Source organism: Oncorhynchus keta, chromosome 17 (genome assembly GCF_023373465.1).
Source record: "Oncorhynchus keta strain PuntledgeMale-10-30-2019 chromosome 17, Oket_V2, whole genome shotgun sequence".
Lineage (NCBI taxonomy): Eukaryota > Metazoa > Chordata > Actinopteri > Salmoniformes > Salmonidae > Oncorhynchus > Oncorhynchus keta.
The window spans coordinates 33119479-33141605 of NC_068437.1; the positions used below are offsets into that span (position 1 = coordinate 33119479).

A 22127-nucleotide genomic window follows, 5' to 3' on the forward strand; every position below is an offset into this window, starting at 1 on the left:
AAAGTGAACACCTTTTTTTAGAAATTTTAGCAAATTTATTAACAAATTAAATACAGAAATACTGATTTACAGAAGTATTCACACCCCTGAGTCAATACTTTGTAGAAGCACCTTTGGCGACGATGACAGCTGTGAGTCTTTCTGGGTAACATTTGAGTCATTTAGCAGACACTCTTATCCAGAGAAACTTACAGTAATGAGTACATACATTTTTCATTCTCTAAGACCTTTCCACACCTGGATTGTGCAACCTTTGCTCATTATATTTTTCAGAATCTTTCAAGCTCTGTCAAATTGGTTGTTGATTATTAATAGACAGCCATTTTCAGATCTTGCCATACGTTTTTAAAACTGTAACTCGGCCATTCACTGTCTTCTTGGTAAGCAACTCCAGTGTAGATGTGGCCTTGTGTTTTAGGTTATTGTCCTGCTGAAAAGTGAATTAATCTCGGTGTCTAGCGGAAAGCAGACTGAACCAGGTTTTTCTCTAGGATTTTGCCATGCCATTTGATTTTTTTATCCTGAAAAACTGCCCAGTGCTTAACGATTACAAGCATACCCATAACATGATGCAGCCACCACTGTGCTTGAAAATATGGAGAGTGGTACTTCGAACTGTGTTGTATTGGATTTGCCCCAAACATAACACTTTGTATTCAGGACAAAGAGTTAACAATCTGCCGCATGTTTTGCAGAATTACTTTAGTGCCTTGTTGCAAACAGTATGCATGTTTTGGAATATTTTTTTAATAGGCTTCCTTCTTTTCACTCTGTCAATTAGGTTAGTGTTGTGGAGTAAATACAATGTTGTTGATCCATCCTCAGTGTTCTCCTATCACAGCCACTCTAACTGTTTTAAAGTCATCATTGGCCTCATGGTGAAATCTCTGAGTGGTTTCCTTCCTTTCTGGCAACTGAGTTAGGAAGGACGCCTGTATCTTTGTAGTGACTGGGTGTATTGATACACCATCCAAAGTGTATTAATAACTTCACCTTGTTCAAATGGATATTCAATGTTTTCTTTTTTTTGTTTTGTTACCCATTTACCAATAGGTGCCCTTCGCGAGGCATTACAAAACCTCCCTGGTCTTTGTGGTTGAATCTGTTTGAAATTCACTGCTCGACTGTGGGACCTTACAGATAATTGTGTGGGTACAGAGACGAGGTAGTCATTCAAAAATCAGGTTAAATACTACTATTGTACACAGAGTCCATGCAACTTATGTGACTTGTTTAGTAAATGTTTACTACTCAACTTATTTAGGCTTTCCATAACAAAGGGGTTGAATACTTATTGACTCAACACATTTCAGCTTTTAATTTGTAAACATTTCAAAAACCATAATTACACTTTTATATTATGGGGTATGTGTGTGTGTGTGTGTGTGTGTGTGTGTGTGTGTGTGTGTGTGTGTGTGTGTAGGCCAGTGACAAATGGATCTAAATGTAATCTATTTTAAATTCAGTCTGTAACACAACAAAATGTGGAAAAAGTTAAAGGGTGTGAATTAGAGGTCGACGGATTATGATTTTCCAACGCCGATACCGATTATTGGAGGACCAAAAAAATGCCGATACCGATTATTAAAAAATATATATATATTTTTAGTAACAACAATACTGAATGAACACTTAATTTTAACTAAATATAATACATCAATAAAATCAATTTAGTCTCAAATAAATGATGAAACATGTTCAATTTGGTTTCTATAATGCAAAAACAAAGTGTAAAAGTGCAATATTTGCCATGTTAAAAATCTAACGTTTAAGTTCCTTGCTCAGAACATATGAAAGCTGGTGGTTCCTTTTAACATGAGTCTAAAATATTCCCAGGTAAGAAGTTTTAGGTTGTAGATATTATAGGACTATTTCTCTCTATACCATTTTTGTATTTCATATACCTTTGACTATTGGATGTTCTTATAGGCACTATAGTATTGCCAGCCTAATCTCGGGAGTTGATAGGCATGAAGTCATAAACAGTGCAATGCTTTTAGAGCTGCTGGCAAATGTAGGAAAGTGCTGTTTGAATGAATGCTTATAAGGCTACCTCCTACCATCGCTCAGTTAAACTGCTCTATAAAATATCAAATCATAGACTTAATTTTAATATAATAACACACAGAAATACGAGCCTTAGGTCATTAATACGGTCAAATTCGGAAACTATTATTTCGAACAACAAACAAAACGTTTATTCTTTCAGTGAAATACGGAACCGTTCCGTATTTTATCTAACGGGTGGCATCCCTAAGTCTAAATATTGCCATTACATTGCACAACCTTCAATGTTATGTCATAATTATGTACAATTACGGTCTTTGTTTGGAAGAAATGGTCTTCACATAGTTCGCAATGAGCCAGGCGGCCCAAACTGCTGCATATACCCTGACTCCGCTTGCACAGAACGCAAGAGAAGTGACACAATTTCCCTAGTGAAAAGAAATTCATGTTAGCAGGCAATATTAACTTAATATGCAGGTTTAAAAATATATACTTGTGTATTGATTTTAAGAAAGGCATTGATGTTTATGGTTAGGTACACATTGGTGCAATGACAGTGCTTTTTTTGCGAATGCGCTTGTTAAATCATCACCCATTTGACGAAGTAGGCTGTTATTTGATGATAAATTAACAGGCACCGCAATGATTATATGCAACGCAGGACAATCTAGATAAACTAGTAATATCATCAACCATGTGTAGTTAACTAGTGATTATGTTAAGATTGATTGTTTTTATAAGATAAGTGTATTGCTAGCTAGCTCCTTGCTGCACTCGCATAACAGGTCATCAGCCTGCCACGCAATATCCTCGGAGTGCAATGTAATCGGCCATAATTGGTGTCCACAAATGCCGATTACTGATTGTTATGAAACCTTGAAATTGGCCCTAATTAATCGGCCATTCCGATTAATCGGTCGACCTTTAGTGTGAATACTTTCTGAAGGCGCTGTAGGTCTAAAATTTCCACTATCATAAAAAATAAATGATTAAAAAATGTTTGATACAAATGTAAAAAGCATGTCAAACATCCTACCAGAACAATCTGAGATACCAACAATATATTTTTAGCCTACGCTGGCATGGAATCGCCCAATTGTATTCGGCAGAAAACCTATTGGTTGTGAAATGGGCTGCATTGCCGACATTGCTGAGTCATATTTTTGGGTTCCTTACCCGTATGAAGACAGAAAGCTATATACAGTCGTGGCCAAAAGTTTTGAGAATGACACAAATCTAAACTTTCACAAAGTCTGCTGCCTCGGTGTCTTTAGATATTTTTTTGTCAGATGTTACTATGGAATACAGAAGTATAATTACAAGCATTTCGTAAGTGTCAAAGGCTTTTATTGACAATTACATGAAGTTGATGGAAAGAGTCAATATTTGCAGTGTTCTGTCAATTAACTTCTGGGCCACATCCTGACTGATGGCAGCCCATTCTTGTATAATCAATGCTTGGAGTTTGCTTGTCAGAATTTGTGTGTTTTTGTTTGTCCACCCACCTCTTGAGGATTGACCTGAAGTTCTCAATGGGATTAAGGTCTGGGGAGTTTCCTGGCCATGATCTTAATGTTTTGTTCCCCGAGCCACTTAATTATCCCTTTTTCCTGGCCATGATCTTAATGTTTTGTTCCCCGAGCCATAAGGAAAAAGGGATAATTAAGTGGCAAGGTGCTCCATCATGCTGGAAAATGCATTGTTCGTCACCAAACTGTTCCTGGATGGTTGGGAGAAGTTGCTCTCGGAGGATGTATTGGTACCATTCTTTATTCATGGCTGTGTTCTTAGGCAAAATTGTGAGTGAGCCCACTCCCTTGGCTGAGAAGCAACCCCACACATGAATGGTCTCAGGGTGCTTTACTGTTGGCATGACACAGGACTGATGGTAGCGCTCACCTGTCTTCTCCAGACAAGCTTTTTTCCAGATGCCCCAAACAATTGGAAAGGGGATTCATCAGAGAAAATTACTTTACCCCAGTCCTCAGCAGTCCAATCCCTGCACCTTTTGCAGAATATCAGTCCGTCCCTGATGTATTTCCTGGAGAGAAGTGGCTTCTTTGCTGCCCTTCTTGACACCAGGCCTTCCTCCAAAGGTCTTCGCCTCACTGTGCGTGCAGATGCACTCACACCTGCCTGCTGCCATTCCCGAGCAAGCTCTGTGCTGGTGGTGCCCCGAACCCGCAGCTGAATCAACTTTAGGAGACGGTCCTGGCGCTTGCTGGACTTTCTTGGGCGCCCTGAAACCTTCTTCACAACAATTGAACCGGGCGCCCTGAAACCTTCTTCACAACAATTGAACCGCTCTCCTTGAAGTTCTTGATGATCTGATAAATGGTTGATTTAGGTGCAATCTTACTGGCATCAATATCCTTGCCTGTGAAGCCCTTTTTGTGCAAAGCAATGATGACAGCACGTGTTTCCTTGCAGGTAACCATGGTTGACAGAGGAAGAACAATGATTCCAAGCACCACCCTCCTTTTGATGCTTCCAGTCTGTTATTCGAACTCAATCAGCATGACAGAGTGATTTCCAGCCTTGAACTCGTCAACGATCACACCTGTGTTAACGAGAGAATCACTGACATGATGTCAGCTGGTCCTTTTGTGGCAGGGCTGAAATGCAGTGGAAATGTTTTTGGGGGATTCAGTTCATTTACATGGCTAAGAGGGACTATGCAATTGATTGCATTTCATCTGATCACTCTTCATAACATTCTGGAGTATATGCAAATTGCCATCATACAAACTGAGGCAGCAGACTTTGAATATTAATATTTGTGTCATTCTCAACTTTTGTCCACGCCTGTACATTCCTATATTCCTATACATTTAAAAGATGCTTGAATGAACAGACACGTGACTAAGCGAATGAGCTATGACTCCGACGTGACACTGTTCTGACAGCTATTAACATGCTCCATTATCTTGATTGCTGAGTGGACATATGGGGGGACATTCATAAAAGTCTCACTTGCATCAGAGGTTGATGAATGGCACACTGGAGAATCTTTCCTTGCAGTGTTACTTTTAAACAGAGTTTGTTGGTTAGCATTTTATCAAAACAAACACTGTGCAAACTAACACTCTTCTCCCTCTCTTTCAGCGTCACTTTTGAAATTATTTGATGGTCTAGTTTATACTATAAATTAAGCTGTGGTGCTGTTGCCTGGTGGGAATGCTGTTAGCCTTGTCAGTGAGATTGGTCTCTGGGAGGGAGGAGACATAGGTGTGCCTACTGAGATGTGGCCATTAAAGCTGTTGGGGAGGTTTTGATTTATCTCTGGTGTCTGTGCACCGTTCTGATTACGCTGAGCCAAAAGGCATGGTGTGCAAACACTCCCATCCATAATCATCTGTGGTGTTAACCTAGAACCTGGCTACCTCCTCCAGCGACAGACAGACAATAGACACAGTCATGAGTAGAATTTAGAATGTTGTCGACGCCTGTGGAAGTTAAGCTTTCACTGGTTTCTTTTTCTCCAAAAGCAAGAGTCGTTACTGCACAACACTCCCACTGGGCACACACTGGTCGAATCAACGTTGTTTCAACCTCGTATGTCAACCTATTGTGACGCGGAATCTATGTGGAAAACACATTTGGATTTGCAAAAAGTCAGCAAGTATTGTTTACATCTCATTTCAACCAGCGTTATAAACATTTTAAATTAGGGTAAAACTTATATACAATGACTTAAACTGACTTACAGATTTGTTACATTAACATAATTTCAGCATAATTATCAGAAATATGTACACTACCATTCAAAAGTTTGGGGTCACTTAGAAATGTCCTTGTTTTTGAAAGAAAAGCAACTTCATTAAATAGTACACGCAGTCTCAATGCCAACAGTGAAGAGGCGACTCCGGGATGCTGGCCTTCTAGGCAGAGTTCCTCTGTCCAGTGTCTGTTCTTTTGCCCATTTTTAATCTATTATTTTTATAAATGCTGATGCTCCAGATACTCAACTAGTCTAAAGAAGGACAGTTTTATTGCTTCTTTAATCAGAACAGTTTTCAGCTGTGCTAACATAATTACAAAGGGGTTTTCTAATGATCAATTATCCTTTTAAAATGATAAACTTGGATTAGCTAACAACCATCACAACCACCATTGGAACACCGGAGTGATGGTTGCTGATAATGGAACTCTGTACGCCTATGTAGATATTCAATTCAAAATCAGCCACTTCCAGATTCAATAGTCATTTACAACATTAACAATGTCTAGACTGTATTTCTAATCAATTTTGTTATTTTAATGGACAGAAAGTGTTTTTCTTTCAAAAACGAGGACATTTCTAAGTGACCCCAATCTTTTGAACGGTAGTGTGTATATATAAATATATTATCCAAGCATGAAACGTTGATATTTGGTTGCGTTCACAATTCAATATCCAGTTGATTGATAAGATGGATTCATGTCTCCTTCTCAACCAAAAATCGAAGTTAAAGAATAGCAATAATAATGTGCTTGAAATAAGTTTGATTTAGTCCTATTCTTAATTATTAACTTACATTTGAAGTCAACTAACCATCCTTAATATAAAAGACAATATCCAAAGGTGAAAGTTTATTATTAATTTGGCATCCTATTTATATGTCTAATGATAATTACTTCTAAAGATACAATCAATCAACCATGAATGAATGATAGTATACCTAGCTACTCTTTGAAATGGTGTCATTTGGGCGAAACGGATGTCAATGTTGCCTACATAAACCCAGCTTCCCTCTGAATTTACATTCACACACAGCTTGTTTAAGGAAAGTTAGTTACTTTCAAATATTTAATGTTATTTCGCTGGTCTACAAAAATGAGTATGACAGCTGATCAATGTCTACATGTGTTGACATGATAGCCCAGCTTGTTTCCAAAGGTTGTGAGTTCGAATCTCATCAACTTTAGCTAATTATCAACTTTCCAACTACTTGCTACTTTTTTAAAAGCTATTTTGCAACTACTGACCATGTCAGCTAACACTTCCCCTAACCCTAACCCTTTTAGCTAAATCCTTCCCCCACCAAGACTGTTCCTAGAGCTGGCTGCCCGGCCAAACTGAACAAGAGGAGAAGGGCCTTGGTCAGGGAGGTGACCAAGGACCTGATGGTCACTCTGACAGAGCTCCAGAGTTCCTCTGTGGAGATGGGAGAAACTTCCAGAATGAAAACCGTCTCTTCAGCACTCCACCAATCAGTGGCGAGACAGAAACCACTCCTCAGTAAAAGGCACATGACAGCCTGCTTGGAGTTTACCAAAAAGCACCTAAAGGATTCTCAGACCATGAGAAACAAGATTCTCTGGTCTGATGAAACCAAGAACTAACTCTGGCCTAAATGCCAAGTGTCACGTCTGGAGGAAATCTGGCACCATTCCTGCGGTGAAGCATGGTGGTGGATGTTTTTCAGCGGCAGGGACTGGGCGACTAGTCAGTATTGAGGGAAAGATGAACAGAGCAAAGTACAGAATGATCTTTGGTGAAAACCTGCCCCAGAGCACTCAGGACCTCAGACTGGGGCGAAGGTTCACCTTCCAACAAGATGACGACCCTAAGCACACAGCCAAGACAATGCAGGAGTTGCTTCCAGACAAGTCTCTGAATGTCCTTGAGTGGCCCAGCCAGAGTCCGGACTTGAACATCTCTGGAAAGACCTGAAAATAGCTGTGCAGCGACACTCCCCATCCAACCTGACAGAGCTGGACAGGATGTGCAGAGAAGAATGGGAGAAACTCCCCAAATACAGGTGTGCTAAATTTGTAGCGTCAAACCCAAGAAGCCGCCAGATCAAGCAATGGCGCCGAAGGAGATTGCTGCCGTTTTACGATCCCGTAACCAATTGTGCTATTGTGTATGTTTTTTCACGTTGTTTTGTACATAATGTTTCTGCCACCGTGTCTTATGACAGAAAAGAGCTTCTAGATATCAGGACAGCGATTACTCACCCCATACTGGAGGAATACTTTTTCTTCAACGAGTCGGACGGGAAGGATTTACTTCAGACGCCCGACAAGGTCCTCATCCCCGTAATTTGCAGAAGAAAGAGACGGAGGTATCGTGAACGAAGATCAGGGTGCCTTGATAGGATCCGTCGCAGAGAAGGTAATCTACCTTTACCATCGGTCCTATTTTCCAACTTACAATCATTGATAATAAAATAGATGAAATACGATCACGTATATCCTACCAAAGGAACATAAAAACTGTGATATATTGTGTTTCACCAAGTTGTGGCTGAACAATGACATGAATAATATATAGCTGGTGGGTTTTAAGCTTTTTCGGTAGGATAGATCAGCGGCCTCTGGTAAGACGAGGGGTGGCGGTCTATGTATATTTGTAAAAACAGCTGGTGCACGAAATCTAAGGAAGTCTCAAGGTTTTGCTCACTTGAGATAGTATCTCATGATAAGCTGTAGACCACACTGTCTACCAAGATAATTTATCTGTATCTTTCGTAGCTGTCTACATACCACCACAAACCGATGCTGGCACTAAGACTGCACTCAATGAGCTGTATATGGCCATAAGTAAACAGGGAAACACTCAACCAGAGGTGGCCAGGGACTTTAATGCAAGAAAACTAAGTCCGTTTTACCTCATTTCTACCAGCATGTGTAACCAGAGGGAAAAAACACTAGACCACCTTTACTCCACACACAGAGACGTGTACAAAGCTCTCCTTCGCCCTCCAATTGGAAAATCGGACTATATTTCTATCCTCCTGATTCCTGCTTACAAACAACAAAAACTAAAGCAAGAAGCACCAGTGACTCGGTCAATAAGAATGTGGTCAGATGAAGCAGATGCGAAGCTACAGGACTGTTTTGCTAGCACAGGCTGGAATATGTTTCGGGATTCCTCCGATGGCATTGAGTACACCACATCAGTCACTGACTTCATCAATAAGTGCATCAATGACGTCGTCCCCACAGTGACATACCCCAACCAGAAGCCATGGATTACAGGCAACATCCGCACTGAGCTAAAGGCTAGAGCTGCCGCTTTCAAGGAGCGGGACTCCAACCCGGAAGCTTCTAAGAAATCCCGCTATGCCCTCCAGAAAACCATCAAACAGGCCAAGCTTCAATTCAGCTAAATGACTTCTATGCTTGCTTCGAGGTAAGTAACAATGAAGCATGCATAAGAGCATCAGCTGATCCGGCCGGTTGTGATACAGCCTTGATTCGAACCAGTGTGTCTGTAGTGACGCCTCAAACACTGAGATGCAGTGCCTTAGACCGCTGTGCCACTCGGGAGCCTGAATATTCACAAGTCCGCAGGGCCAGAAGGATTACTAGGACGTGTACTCCGAGCATGAGCTGACCAACTAGCAAGTGTCTTCACTGACATTTTCAACCTCTCTCTGTCTGAGTCGGTATTACAAACATGTTTCAAGCAGACCACCATAGTCCCTGTGCTCAAGAACACTAAGGTAACCTGCCTTAATGACTACCGACCTGTAGCACTCAGGTCTGTAGCCATGAAGTGCTTTGAAAGGCTGGTCATGGCTCACATCCACACCATTATCCCAGAAACCCTAGACCCACTCCAATTAGCATACCACCCAAACAGATCCACAGATGACGCAATCTCTATTGCACTTCACACTGCCCTTTCACACCTGGACAAAAAGAACACCTATGTGAAAACGTTATTAATTGACTACAGTGCAGCGTTCAACACCAGAGTGCCCTCAAAGCTCATCGCTAAGCTAAGGACCCTGTGACTAAACACCTCCCTCTGCAACTGGATCCTGGACTTCCTGACAGGCATGCCCCAGGTGGTAAGGGTTGGTAACAACACATCCACCACGCTGATCCTCAACACGGGGGCTCCTCAGGTGCATGCTTAGTCCCCTCCTGTACTACCTGTTAACTCACACATGGCCAGGCACGACACCAACACCATCATTAAGTTTGCTGATGACACAACAGTGGTATGCCTGATCACTGACAATGACGAGACAGCCTATTGGGAGGAGGTCAGAGACCTGGCCATGTGGTTCCAGGACAACAACCGCTCCCTCAACGTGATCAAGACAAAGGAGATGATTGTGGACTACAGGAAAAGGAGGACCGAGCACGCCCCCATTCTCATCGACGGGGCTGTAGTGGAGCAGGTTGAGAGCTTCAAGTTCCTTGGTGTCTACATCACTAACAAACTAACATGATCCAAGCACACCAAGACAGTTGTGAAGAAGGCAAGACAAAACCTATTCTCCCTCAGGAGACTGAAAATATTTGGCATGGGTCCTCAGATCCTCAAAAGGTTTGACAGCTGCACAATCGAGAGCAATCTGACTGGTTGCATCACTGCCTGGTATGGCAACTGCTCGGCCTCCGACCACAAGGCACTACAGAGGGTAGTGTGTACGGCCCACTACATCACTGGGGCCAAGCTTCCTGCCACGCAGGACCTCTATACCAGGCGATGTCCTAGGAAGGCCCTAAAAATTGTCGAAGACTCAAGGCACTATGGTCATAGACTGTTCTCTCTGCTGCCGCGGGGTTAGCGGTATCGGTGCGCCAAGTCTAGGTCCAAGAGGCTTCGAAACAGCTTCTACCCCCAAGCCATAAGACATCTAGTCAAATGGCTACCCAGACTATTTGCATTGCCACACCCCCCTCTTTTACACTGCTGCTACTCTCTGTTTATTATCTATAGTGGCAAGAAAAAGTGTGTGAACCCTTTAGAATTACCTGGATCACTGCATAAATTGGTTATCAAATTCGAGCTGGTCTTCAACAAAGTCACAACAGACAAACATAGTGTGCTTAAACTAATAACACACAAATTGTATTTTTCTTGTCTATATTGAATACATCATTATTTAACCATTCACAGTGTTGGTTGAAGAAAGTATGTGAACCTCTATGCTAATGACTTGTCCAAAAGCTCATTGGAGTCAGGAGTCAACATGGAGTCCAATCAATGAGATGAGATTGGAGATGTTGTTGGTTAGAGCTGCCTTGCCCTATAAAAAACACTCACTAAATTGTGAGTACTATTCACAAGAAGCATTGCCTGGTGTGAACCATGCCTCAAACAAAAGAGATCTCAGAAGACCTAAGACTAAGAATTGTTGACTCGCATAAAGCTGGAAATGGTTACAAAAGTATTTCTTAAAGCCTTTATGTTCATCGTCCACGGTAGGACAAATTGTCTATAAATAGAGAAAGTACAGTATTGTTGCTACTCTCCCTAGGAGTAGCCGTCCTGCAAAGATGACTGCTAGAGCACAGCGCAGAATGCTCAATGAGGTGAAGATAAATCCTAGAGTGTCAGCTAAAGACTTACAGAAATATCTGGAACATGCTAGCATCTCTGTTGATGAGTCTACGATACGTAAAACACTAAACAAGAATGGTTTTCATGGGAGGACACCACGGAAGAAGCCACTGCTGTCCAAAATACACATTGCTGCACGTCTGAAGTTTGAAAAAGTGCACCTGGATGTTCAACAGCGCTACTGGCAAAATATATTCTGTCGACAGATGAAACTACAGTTGAGTTGTTTGAAAGGAACACACAACACTATGTGTAGGGGGAAAAAAAGGCACAGCACAGCACACCAACATCAAAACCTCATCCCAACTGTAATGTATGGTGGAGGGAGCATCATGGTTTGTAGCTGCTTTGCTGCCTCAGGGCTTGGACAGCTTGCTCTCATTGACGGAACAATGAATTCCCAAGTTTATCAAGACATTTTGCAGAATGTTAGGCTCAATGTCCGCCAATTGAAGCTCAACAGAAGTTGGGTGATGCAACAGGACAATGACCCAAAACACATAAGTAAATCAACAAGAGAATGGATTCAACAGAAGAAAATATGCCTCCTGGAGTCTGAGTCCTGACCTCAACCCGATTGAGATGCTATGGCATGACCTCAAGAGAGCAGTTCACAACAGACATCCCAAGAATATTGCTGATATATTGCTGATCTGAAACAGTTTTTTGAAGAGGAATAGTCCAAAATTCCTCCTGACCGCTGTGCAGGTCTGATCCACAGCTACAGAAAACATTTGGTTGAGGTTATTGCTGCCAAAGGAGGGTCAACCAGTTATTAAATCCAAGGGGTCACATATTTTTCCACCCTGCACTGTGAATGTTTACAGTGTGTTCAATAAAGACCATTAAAGATATTGTTTGTGTGTTATTAGTATAAGCAGACTGCTTGTCTGTTGATGTGACCTAGATGAAGATCAGCAAAAAATGTACGACCAATTTATGCAGAAATCCCGATATTTCCAAAGGGTTCACATACTTTTTCTTGCATAGTCATTTTAATAACTCTACCTACGTGTACATATTACCTCAATTACCTCGACTAACCGGTGAACCTGCACAATGACTGTACCGATACCCCCTGTATATAGCCTCGCTATTGTTATTTACCTGCTGCTCTTTAATTATGTGTTATTTTATGTATGTTTATCTTCACTTCATTGTTGGTTAAGGGCTTGTAAGTAAGCATTTGTAAAGTGTCTGAATACTTATGTAAATTTTTATATTTCAGTTTTGTTTATATACATTTACCAAAAATTCTAAAAACCTGTTTTTGCTTTGTCATTGTGGGGTATTGTGTGTAGACTGATGAGAGAAAATCTAAAATCAATTTTAGAATAAGGTCTGCAACGTAACAAAATGTGCAAAAAGTCAAGGGGTCTAAATACTTTCCGAATGCACTGTAACTCCTAAACTTAACCCTAACCTAACCCCTAGCGTAGCTAACGTTAGCCAGCTAGCTAGAATTCGTATAATACTGTATCATGCAAATGCATAATGGACATCCACAATTTTAATACATACCATACGAAAAGTAGCATATCATGCTAAAACGAGTGTCTCAGATATACGTACAGAATAATACAAAAAGGCACTGAGACCAGGTTATACTTAGAGGTAGGCATCTGGATGGAAGACTAGTTCTCAATGAAGTTCATTATACCTCATAAACCAGCACAAGTCACTGTTCAGTCAGGAATCGTTTGACTGTGGCTTCAAATTTTGTTTCAATACACCTCTTTTATTTAGGTTGATGGCATGACGTTGAAACAATAATGTTGATTCAAACATATCATTTTACTATCAACATTGAAACAAGGTAAACATAAAAATAATCATATGAAATTCTACATAAATTAAACCAACCAATATAAAGTATATTGTATATAGGATGAAAAATATTGTTTACTTTTCTACATGGTATTTTCTATGCACTTTTAATGTATACATAGTTCTGGTGACTATGTTGAAATTAGATTGATGTAACAACCTGTTAGTCAGGTTATTTAAGTTAAGTTTTATACTCATTTCAATGTTTGCAGCACTGGTTGAAATTACATAAACAGTACTGGTTGATAATTTTTCCACGTAGATTCCACATCACAATAGGATGACAAATTTACGTTGAAACAACATTAATTCAACCAGTGTGCTGTTACATAATGTCGGCTAAGAGAATCAATTTGATAAAGACGATGACATATTTCTCTCTGACCCCACAGAAAGCCTTGTCAGGAACAGAAGACCTAGTTCAGGTCACTTCCCTAGAAATGTGTGTGGACACTCAGGAGAGCACTCTGGGCAACTTTGGTGAGAGACAATCACTGGTCAAGCAGCATGCACTACCCTTTTAGTCCACTACATGTGTAGGCCCATACTGAATTTGTATTATATTACAAATAGATATATACATATTTTTGCATGCAGTATTTGAATTTATAGGGGACTATGTACTGTATATGAAGTGTATATCAATAGTACTGTATGTGAATCCTCGTTTTTAATCAAACACGAAGTGGGCGTTATGCCATACCTACTGCAAATGTGGAAATGTACAGGGTTGATCGACTCACACTTGATGAGTTCATGTAATGACTTATAGCATAGATACATGAAGACCGTCACAATCTATACAGACATGGTTTCTTGTCAGACACGGATAAAGACCAGACAACTGTAGCTGTGTGACACACAAAACAGAATATGCCAAATTCACCCTCAGGTTTGTACTGTACCAAAGCTCTCTCACTGGGCACAACTCCTTCCCCCTCTCTTCTCACTGGTTTAAAAGATAAGGCCAGAAAGAACCGCACCATCATGCTCACCTATGTCCTTAGGAACACCTCAGTTGCACAACGTGTGCAGGCATGACTGAAGTTTGTCTGCACAGGGGTGAATCACGTGCGTCTGGCTTGTGCACTAGCAGCAGAGTCCATCTCACTCTCAATCTCTGCTAATGAATGGAGTTTATAGGCCTGTTGAGGCATGGCTGGGAGGGAGCCAGCCATCTGTTTAAGACCCAATCAAATCAAGTCATCGGCCCTCTGTGACGTGTGAGGAACGTCTCTCTATCTTATCATCTTGCAGGTGCCTACTTGCCCAAGCTGGTGCAGCTGAAAATGAACAACAGTATGATAATGTCAGTGAGGTAAGTGGAAAGTTCCACTATAGTGCTCTGTCTCTGTATGTCTATTATAGTTATGTGTTGTAGTTTTTTACTTCTCTTTGACTAGGTAAAACAAAGCACTTTCTGCATTCCAAGTACTACAAATACTACTGCTAGCAGTACTTCACAGTAAAAAGGCAGATAGCCCTGTACAGTTGAAGTCGGAAGTTTACGTGCACCTTAGCCAAACATATTTAAACTCAGTTTTTCACAATTGCTGACATTTAATCTGAGTAAAAATGCCCTGTCTTAGGTCAGTTAGGATCACCACTTTATTTTAAGAATGTGAAATGTCAGAATAATAGTAGAGAGAATGATTTATTTCAGCTTTTATTTCTTTCATGGTTCATAAGTTTACCTACACTCAATTAGTATTTGGTAGCATTGCCTTTAAATTGTTTAACTTGGGTCAAACGTTTCAGGTAGCCTTCCACAAGCTTCCCACAATAAGTTGGGTGAATTTTGGCCCATTTCTCCTGACAGAGTCAGGTTTGTAGGCCTCCTTGCTCGCACACGCTTTTCCAGTTCTGCCCACAACTTTTCTATAGGATTGAAGTCAGTGCTTTGTGATGGCCACTCCAATACCTTGACTTTGTTGTCCTTAAGCCATTTTGCCACAACTTTGGAAGTATGCTTGGGGTCATAGTCCATTTGGGAGACCCATTTGCAACCAAGCTTTAACTTTCAGACTGATATAATATAATAATATAATAATATAATAATAATAATAATATATATAATATATATAATAATATATGCCATTTATCAGACGCTTTTATCCAAAGCGACTTACAGTCATGTGTGCATACATTCTACGTATGGGTGGTCCCGGGGATCGAACCCACTACCCTGGCGTTACAAGCGCCAAGCTCTACCAACTGAGCTACAGAAGGACCACAATGTCTTGAGATGTTGCTTCAATATATCCACATAATTGTCTTTGCTCATGATGCCATCTATTTTGTGAAGTGCACCAGTCCCTCCTGCAGCAAAGCACCCTCACAACATGATGCTGCCACCCCCGTGCTTCTCGGTTGGGATGGTGTTCTTTGGCTTGCAAGCATCCTCCTTTTCCCTCCAAACATAATGATGGTCATTATGGCCTAACAGTTCTATTTTTGTTTCATCAGATCAGAGGACATTTCTCCAAAAAGTGCGATCTTTGTCCCCCTGTGCAGTTGCAAACCGTAGTCTGTTTTTTTTTATGGCGGTTTTGGAGCAGTGACTTCTTCCTTGCTGAGCGTCCTTTCAGGTTATGTCGATATAGGACTTGTTTTACTGTGGATATAGATACTTTTGTACCTGTTTCCTCCAGCATCTTCACAACGTCCTTTGCTGTTGTTTTGTGATTGATTTGCACTTTTCACACCAAAGTACGTTCATCTCTAGGAGACAGAAAGTGTCTCCTGAATGGTATGACGGCTGTGTGGTCCCATGGTGTTTATACTTGCATACTATTGTTTGTACAGATGACTGTGGTACCGTCAGGTGTTTGAAAATTGCTCCCAAGGATGAACCAGACTTGTGGAGATCCACATTTTTTTTCTGAGGTCTTGGCTGATTTCTTTTGATTTTCCCATGATGTCAAGCAAAGAGGCACTGAGTTTGAAGGTAGGCCTTGAAATACATCCACAAGTACACCTCCAATTGACTCAAATGATGTCAATTAGCCTATCAGAAGCTTCTAAAGCCATGACACAATTCTCTGGGCATTTCCAAGCTGTTTAAAGGCACAGTCAACTTAGTGTATGTACACTTCTGACCCACTGGAATTGTGATACAGTGAAATAATCCTTCTGTAAACAATTGTTGGAAAAATTACTTGTGTCATGCACAAAGATATCCTAGCCGACTTGCCAAAACTATAGTTTGTAAACAAGAAATGTATGGAGTGGTTGAAAAACAAGTTTTAACATCTCCAACCTAAGTGTATGTAAACTTCCGACTTCAATTGTATATGCTCAGTCTCTATGATAGGGGACAAAGCAGCAGACCCACTGTGTATGGGTTTCCTATCAATCAATCAAATGTATTTCTAAAGCCTTTTTTTTACATCAGCAGATGCCACAAAGTGCTATACAGAAACCCAGCCTAAAACCCCAAACAGTAAGCAATGCATATGTAGAAGCATGGTGGCTAGGGAACACTCCCTAGGAAGGCATGAACCTAGAGAGGAACCAGGCTCTGAGGGGTGGCCAGGTGGCAATTATAGGAGTACATGGCCATTAAGGCCAGATTGTTCTTCAAGATGTTCAAATGTTCATAGATGACCAGCAGGGTCAAATAATAATCAGTGGTTGTAGAGGCTGCAACTGGTCAGTACCTTAGGAGGAAGTGTCAGTTGGCTTTTCATATCCGAGCATTCAAGAGTTCGAGACAGGAGGTGCAGTAGAGAGAGAAAGTTGAAAACAGCACTTCTGGGACTCGGTAGCACGTCTGGTGAACAGGTCAGTGTTCCATAGCCGCAGGCAGAACAGTTGGAACTGGAGCAGCAACACGACCAAGTGGACTGGGGACAGCTAAAAGTCATCACGCCAGGTAGTCCTGAGGCATGATGCTAGGGCTCAGGTCCTCCGGGAGGGGAGGACCTATTTATTTATTTTTTAGTTCACTTTTTTAACCCAGGTGGGCTAGTTGTGAACAAGTTCTCATTTACATCTGTGACCTGGCCAAGATAAAGCAAAGCAGTGTGACAAACAACGAGTTACACATGTGATAAACAAACGTACAGTCAAAAACACAATAGAAAAATCTGTATACAGTGTGTGCAAATGAAGTAAGGCGGTAAGGCAATAAATAGACCAATAGTGGCAAAATAATTACAATTTAGCAATTTACAATGGAGTGATATATGTGCAGATGAGGATGTGCAAGTAGAAATACTGGTGTACAAAAGAGCAGAAAAACAAATATGGGGATGAGGTCGGTAGTTGGTTGAATGGGCTATTTACAGGGGCTTTGTACAGCTGTAGCGATCGGTAAGATGCTCTGGCAGCTGACACTTAAAGTTCGTGAGGGAGATGTATGTCTCCGACTTTAGTGATCTTGGCAATTCGTTCCAGTCATTGCCAGCAGAGAACTGGAAGGACAGGCGGCCAAAGCGGGTGTTGGCTTTGGGGATGACCAGTGAAATATACCTGCTGGACCATGTGCTACAGGTGGGTATTGCTATGGTGACCAGTGAGCTGAGATAAGGCCGAGCTATACCTAGCAAAGACTTCTAGATGACCTGGAGCCAGTGAGTTTGGCGACGAATATGTAGCGAGGACCAGCCAACGAGAGCTTACAGGTCGCAATGGTGGATCGTATATGGGGCTTTGGTGACGAAACAGATAGCACTGTGAAAGACTGCATCCCATTTGCTGAGTAGAGTGTTGGAGGCTAATTTGTAAATGACATTGCCGAAGTCAAGGATCGGTATGATAGTCAGTATTACGAGGGTAAGTTTGGCAGCATTAGTGAGGGAGGCTTTGTTGCGAAATAGGAAGCCGATTCTGGATTTCATTTTGGATTGGAGATGTTTAATGTGAGTCTGTAAGGAGAGTTTACAGTCTAGCCAGATACCTTGGCATTTGTAGTTGTCCACAGATTCTAAGTTATAACTGTCCAGAGTAGTGATGCTAGTCGGGTAGGTGGGTGTGGGCAGCGATCGGTTGAAGAGCATGCATTTAATTTTACTAGCATTTAAGAGCAGTTGGAGGCCACAGAAGGAGTGTTGTATGGCATTTAAGCTCGTTTGGAGGTTTGTTAACACAGTGTCCAAAGAAGGGCCAGATGTATACAGAATGGTGTCATCTGCGTAGAGGTGGATCAAAGAATCACCTGCAGCAAGAGCGACATCATTGATATATGCAGAGAAAAGAGTCGGCCCGAGAATTGAACCTTGTGGCACCCCATAGAGACTGCCAGAGTTCCGGACAACAGGCCCTCCGATTTGACACACTGAACTCTGAGAAGTAGTTAGTGAACCAGGCGAGGCAGTCATTAGAGAAACCAAGACTGTTGAGTCTGCCGATAAGAATATGGTGATTAACAGAGTCGAAAGCCTTGGCCAGGTCGATGAAGACTGCTGCACAGTACTGTCTTTTATCGACGGCGGTTATGATATCGTTTAGGACTTTGAGCATGGCTGATGTGCACCCGTGACCAGCTCAGAAACCAGATTGCATAGTGGAGAAGATACGGTTGGTGATCTGTTTGTTCACTTGGCTTTCGAAGATTTTAGAAAGGCAGGGCAGGATGGATATAGGTCTATAACAGCTTGGGTCTAGAGTGTCTCCCCCTTTGAAGAGGGGGATGACCGCAGAAGCGTTCCAGTCTTTCGGAAATCTCAGACGATACGAAAGAGAGGTTGAACAGACTAGTAATACGGGTTGCAACAATGGGGGCGGATAATTTTAGGAAGAGAGGGTCCAGATGGTCTAGCCCAGCTGATTTGTACAGGTCCAGGTTTTGCAGCTCTTTCAAAACATCAGCTATCTGTATTCCGGTGAAGGAGAAGCAGGGGGAGGCTTGGGACAGTTTCGGCAGGGGGTGCAGAGCTGTTGACCAGTGTTTGGTTAGCCAGGTGGAAAGCATGGCCAGTCTTAGAGAATTGCTTATTGAAATTCTCGATTATCATGGATTTATCAGTGGTGACAATGTTTCCAAGTCTCAGTGCAGTGGGCAGCTGGGAGGAGGTAGTCTTATTCTCCATGGACTTTACAGTGTCCCAAAACGTTTTGGAATTAGTGCTGCGGGATGCAAATTTCTGTTTGATAAAACTAGCCTTTGCTTTGCTAACTGGCTGTGTGTATTGGTTCCTGACTTCCCTGAAAAGTTGCATGTCGCGGGGACTATTCGATGCTAGTGCAGTACACCACAGGGTGTTTTTGTGCTGGTCAAGGGCAGTCAAGTCTGGAGTGAAACGAGTGCTACATCTGTTCTTAGTTCTAAATTATCTGAAAGGGGCATGCTTATTTAAGATGGTGAGGAAAGCACTTTTAAAGAACAACCAGGTATCCTCTCCTTACAGGATGAGGTCAATATCCTTCCAGGATACCCGGGCCAGGTCAATTAGAAAGGCCTGCTCGCAGAAGTGTTTTAGGGAGCGTTTGACAGTGATGAGTGGTGGTCTTTTGACCGTGGATCCATAACGGATGCACGCAACGAGGCGGTGATCGCTTAGATCCTTGTTGAAAACAGCAGAGGTATATTTAGAGGGCATGTTGGTCAGGATGATATCTAAGAGGTTGCCCATGTTTATGGATTTGGGATTGTACCTGGTAGTTTCTTTGATAATTTGTGTGAGATTGAGGGCATCGATCTTAGATTGTAGGACGTCTGTGGTGTTAAGCATATCCCAATTAGGTCACCTAGCATTACGATCTCTGACGATAGATGTGGGGCAATCAATTCACATATGGTGTCCAGGGCACAGCTGGGGCTGAGGGGGGTCTATAACAAGCAGCAACAGTGAGGGATTTATTTCTGGAGAGATGGATCTTTAAAAGTAGAAGCTCAAACTGTTTGGGCATAGACCTGGATAGTATGACAGAACTCTTTAGGCTTTCTCTACAGTAGATTGCAATTCCGCCCCCTTTAGCAGTTCTGTCTTGACGGAAAATGTTGTAATTGGGGATGGACATTTCTGAATTTTTGGTGGCCTTCCTATGCCAGGATTCAGACACGGCTAGAACATCAGGGTTGGCGGAGTGTGCTAAAGCAGTGAATAAAGCAAACTTAGGGAGGAGGCTTCTGATGTTAACATGCATGAAACCAAGGCTATTATGGTTACAGAGGTCAGCCAATGAGAGCGCCTGGGGACACACAGGGCCTGGGTTAACCTCTACATCACCAGAGGAACAGAGGAGGAGTAGGATGAGGGTACTGCTAAAGGCTGTAAGGACTGGTCGTCTAGTGTTTTGGGAACAGAGAATAAAAGGAGCAGATTTCTGGGTGTGGTAGGATAGATTCAGGGCATAGTGTCTAGACAAGGGTATGGTAGGTCGTGAGTACAGTGGGGGTAAATCTAGGCATTGATGAGAGAAGTTGCATCTCTGGCGGCGCTAGTTAAGCTAGGTGCGGTATGTGTGGGGGTGGGACAAGGGGGCTATCTGAGGCATGTTGAGCAGGACTAGGGGCTCCACAGTAAAATAAAACAATGAGAGCTGCCCTAAACAACAGTATACAAGGCATATTGACATAAAGCAATCACAGGTGTTGATTGGGAGAGCTAAGACAACAACAGGTGAGACAACAACGGGTAAACAGCTAAGACAACTACAACAGGTAAAAGGCGATAAATAGGCAAAGAGAGTGTCTGTTCACTACACACAGGGCCTGAGTTCAAGGCCTGGGCCGACAGATAAACTAAATTAAGTACAGTGTTAATAAACAGTCCAGCAGGCATCAGCTGTGTTGCCGAGTGATCTTAGGGTCCAATGAGCAGCAATAGATGAAATAGGGAGCTGTTCAGTAGTCAATTACTACGCTAGGCGAGCGGGAGACAGTGTTCAGGAAGCTTGCGGACCGGGGATAGCAGATGGATCTTCACAACATCCACAACGCAGGCCGGTTGAGAGCACATCAGTTGAATTACATTAGCAGATAAGCAGACCAGTCGTGATGGATCGGCGGGGCTCCGTGTTGACAAAGGGTCCAGGCCAAATTGGCAAGAGAGGTATTATAGTTGGTGTACTTTGTTTGCTAGCAGGGAGATGGGCCTCGCTCGAGGCTAGCTCGAGGCTAACTTGTGCATGCTTCTGGACAAGGGTGTTAGCCACAATAGCCACTCGGTAGCAGCTAGCTAGCTGTGACAATCCGGTGTAATGGTCCAGAACTTGCGGCAGGAATCCGGTGATGTAGTGGAAAAAAGAAGCAGTCCGATATGCTCAGGGCTGATATCGCGCTGTGCAGACTGGCAGGTATTATCTGGGCTATCCGTGCTATAGCGGCTGGTGTCCATGCTAAAGGTAAAGACCGCTAGCAGTGTTAGCCAATGACTAAGTAGCTAATGGAGGTTCCAGTGATAATGTCTAAAAAATAGCAGATCCGTACCACATTGGGTGAGGGTTGCAGGAAGGTATATTTAATTTGAAAATGGAAGAAAGAGATTGAAATATGTATTCAAAATTGACCAAAAAGACTATTTACATGGGACAAAAACAAAACTGCTTGGAAAAATCAGAGGAAGAGGAAGCGTACTTAAATGCTTCCTAATTGCTCTAATCGGAATTAGAGGAAGCATACTTAAATTCAGACAGGACACTACCTCCGGACAGGTACCCCAGGACAGGGCAAACCAGGCAGGATAAAACCCCAACCACTTTGCCAAAGCACAGCCCCCACACCACTAGAGGGATATCAACAGACCAACTTACTACCCTGAGACAAGGCTGAGTATAGCCCACAAAGATCTCCACCGCACTAGCATGAGGGGGCGCAAAACCAGACTGGAAGATCACTTCTGTGAATCAACCCACTCAAATGACGCATCCCTCCTAGGGACGGCATGGAAGAGCACCAGTAAGCCACTGACTCAGCCCCCGTAACAGGATCAGAGGCAGAGAATCCCAGTGGAGAGAGGGAACCGGCCAGGCAGAAACAGCAAGAGTGGTTCATCACTCCAGTGCCTTGCCGTTCACATTCACACCCCTGTGCCAGACTACACTCAATCATAGGATCTAC

At 42.3% G+C, this 22127-nt stretch overlaps 1 protein-coding gene across 8 annotated transcripts in view; it reads left to right on the plus strand.

The window, feature by feature from the left end:
• The window catches only part of lrrc56 (leucine rich repeat containing 56), a 61549-nt gene that overhangs the window by 10924 nt on the left and 28498 nt on the right, over positions 1–22127 (plus strand). For 5 of the 8 annotated variants that reach the window (XM_035789614.2, XM_035789619.2, XM_035789613.2 and 2 more), the window contains 2 exons: positions 13516–13603; positions 14381–14441. The exons of 1 other annotated variant lie outside the window; for it this stretch is intronic. In XM_035789614.2, coding sequence (XP_035645507.1) covers positions 13516–13603; positions 14381–14441 — 149 coding nt within the window. Of the gene's footprint in view, positions 1–6906; positions 8108–13515; positions 13604–14380; positions 14442–22127 lie in introns of those variants that run through there. 2 more of the 8 variants (XM_052465915.1, XM_035789618.2) reach the window with 2 other exon arrangements.